Raw genomic sequence first — 1,614 nt, 5'->3', positions numbered from 1 at the left:
ACACACACACACACACACACACACACACACACACACACACCATGTTTTTAATCCATTCAAGTGTTGTGGACATCTAGGCTATTTCTAATGTGAATTGAGCTGCAATAAACACGGGTATGCAGTACATTGTAGTTTTTAAAAAGAAATTTGTACAACCTAGTGCTCTCAGAGAGGCAACAGATCATCTCTACTTTTACACAAGTAAAACCATTTCCAAGAGATTAAGTGACCCAATTAAAGTAAAAAAAAAAAAACAGGCAGAAATTAGGGTTCACATGAAGTCCGTATCATTCCTAATCCAGTAATCTTCTGACTAAAAAAACAGGAAAACGACTAAGAAGATACAAAATACAAAGCAAAATGCATGACTCTGAAATATTTGGGGAACAGTGTGAAATAGTATTTTACCCACATTCTTCACAAGAGGCATTAATTTGTCTACTGCCATTTGTGCAGGTGAAAGGTTATGGGACGTTTCAATACCAGTTTTGGAGATGGCTTCATTTTGGTGGGCTTCTCCGATTGGCCTCAACTGGAACTATTCTTCTTCATTTTTATTTTGATTTTCTACTCACTAACTCTCTTGGGAAACACCGCCATCATTGCTGTCTCCCGACTGGACCCTCGACTGCACACACCCATGTACTTCTTCCTCTCCCACCTCTCCTTCCTGGACCTCTGTTTTACCACCAGCACTGTGCCCCAGCTCCTGATCAACCTTCAGGGACGTGACCGCACCATCAGCTATGGGGGATGTGTGGCCCAGCTCTACATCTACCTCGCCCTGGGCTCCACTGAGTGTGTGCTCCTCGTGGTGATGGCCTTTGATCGCTATGCTGCTGTGTGTCGGCCACTACACTACACAACCATCATGCACCCTCAGCTTTGCCATGCTCTAGCTATCTCCTCCTGGGTAGGAGGCTTCATAAACTCTCTGATCCAGACAGGCCTCGTGATGGCCATGCCTCTCTGCGGCCACCACCTGAACCATTTCTTCTGTGAGATGCCTGTATTTCTGAAGCTGGCTTGTGAGGACCCAGGAGGAACAGAGGCCAAGATGTTTGTGGCCCGAGTCATAATCGTTGCTCTTCCTGCAGTAATAATTCTAGTCTCCTATGTACACATTGCTCGGGCTGTGCTGAAGGTCAAGTCAATGGCTGGGCGCAGAAAGGCTTTTGGAACATGTGGGTCCCACCTCCTGGTGGTTTTCCTTTTTTATGGCTCAGCCATTTACACATACCTACAGCCCATCCACAGTTATTCTGAGAAGGAGGGAAAATTTGTGGCTCTTTTTTATACAATAGTCACCCCCATTCTCAATCCTCTGATTTACACCCTGAGAAACAAGGATGTGAAGAGTGCTCTGTGGAAGTTAGTAAGGAGAGGCAGAGACTTGGGGCCATAGAGGAAAGAAGGTCAATAATATTTAGCTAATAACTCTTGGATCAAGGATTCTTTCTTGCTCCCTGAAAGGCTGCTCATCAATAGGAAACCACCCCTCTGTGGTATTAGAGCTTTAATGCCTTCCTAACTTGGAAATTTCCGATAGGACACCTTGAAATTTCCATAGAGGAAAGAAGGTCAATAATATTTAGCTAATAACTCTTGGATCAA

At 44.5% G+C, this 1,614-nt stretch overlaps 1 protein-coding gene across 1 annotated transcript; it reads left to right on the top strand.

Annotated features, from left to right (window-relative positions):
• The first annotated feature begins 466 nt into the window (after positions 1–466).
• LOC104865012 (olfactory receptor 2Y1) lies at positions 467–1,405 on the top strand. Its single transcript, XM_010628340.1, has one exon. The coding sequence runs from the start codon at positions 467–469 to the stop codon at positions 1,403–1,405; it is 939 nt and encodes a 312-aa protein (XP_010626642.1).
• The last annotated feature ends 209 nt before the right edge of the window (positions 1,406–1,614 follow it).

The sequence above is a fragment of the Fukomys damarensis genome, unplaced genomic scaffold (assembly GCF_012274545.1).
Source record: "Fukomys damarensis isolate Sample0158 unplaced genomic scaffold, DMR_v1.0_HiC HiC_scaffold_26196, whole genome shotgun sequence".
In the NCBI taxonomy this organism is placed as follows: Eukaryota; Metazoa; Chordata; class Mammalia; order Rodentia; family Bathyergidae; genus Fukomys; species Fukomys damarensis.
Note: the sequence above shows the minus strand (reverse complement) of the source record. Positions and strands in the feature narration are given on the sequence as shown.

Coding starts and splice junctions, on each gene's coding strand:
- LOC104865012 (XM_010628340.1), top strand. CDS start 467: ATGGGACGTTTCAATACCAGTTTTGGAGATGGCTTCATTTTGGTGGGC.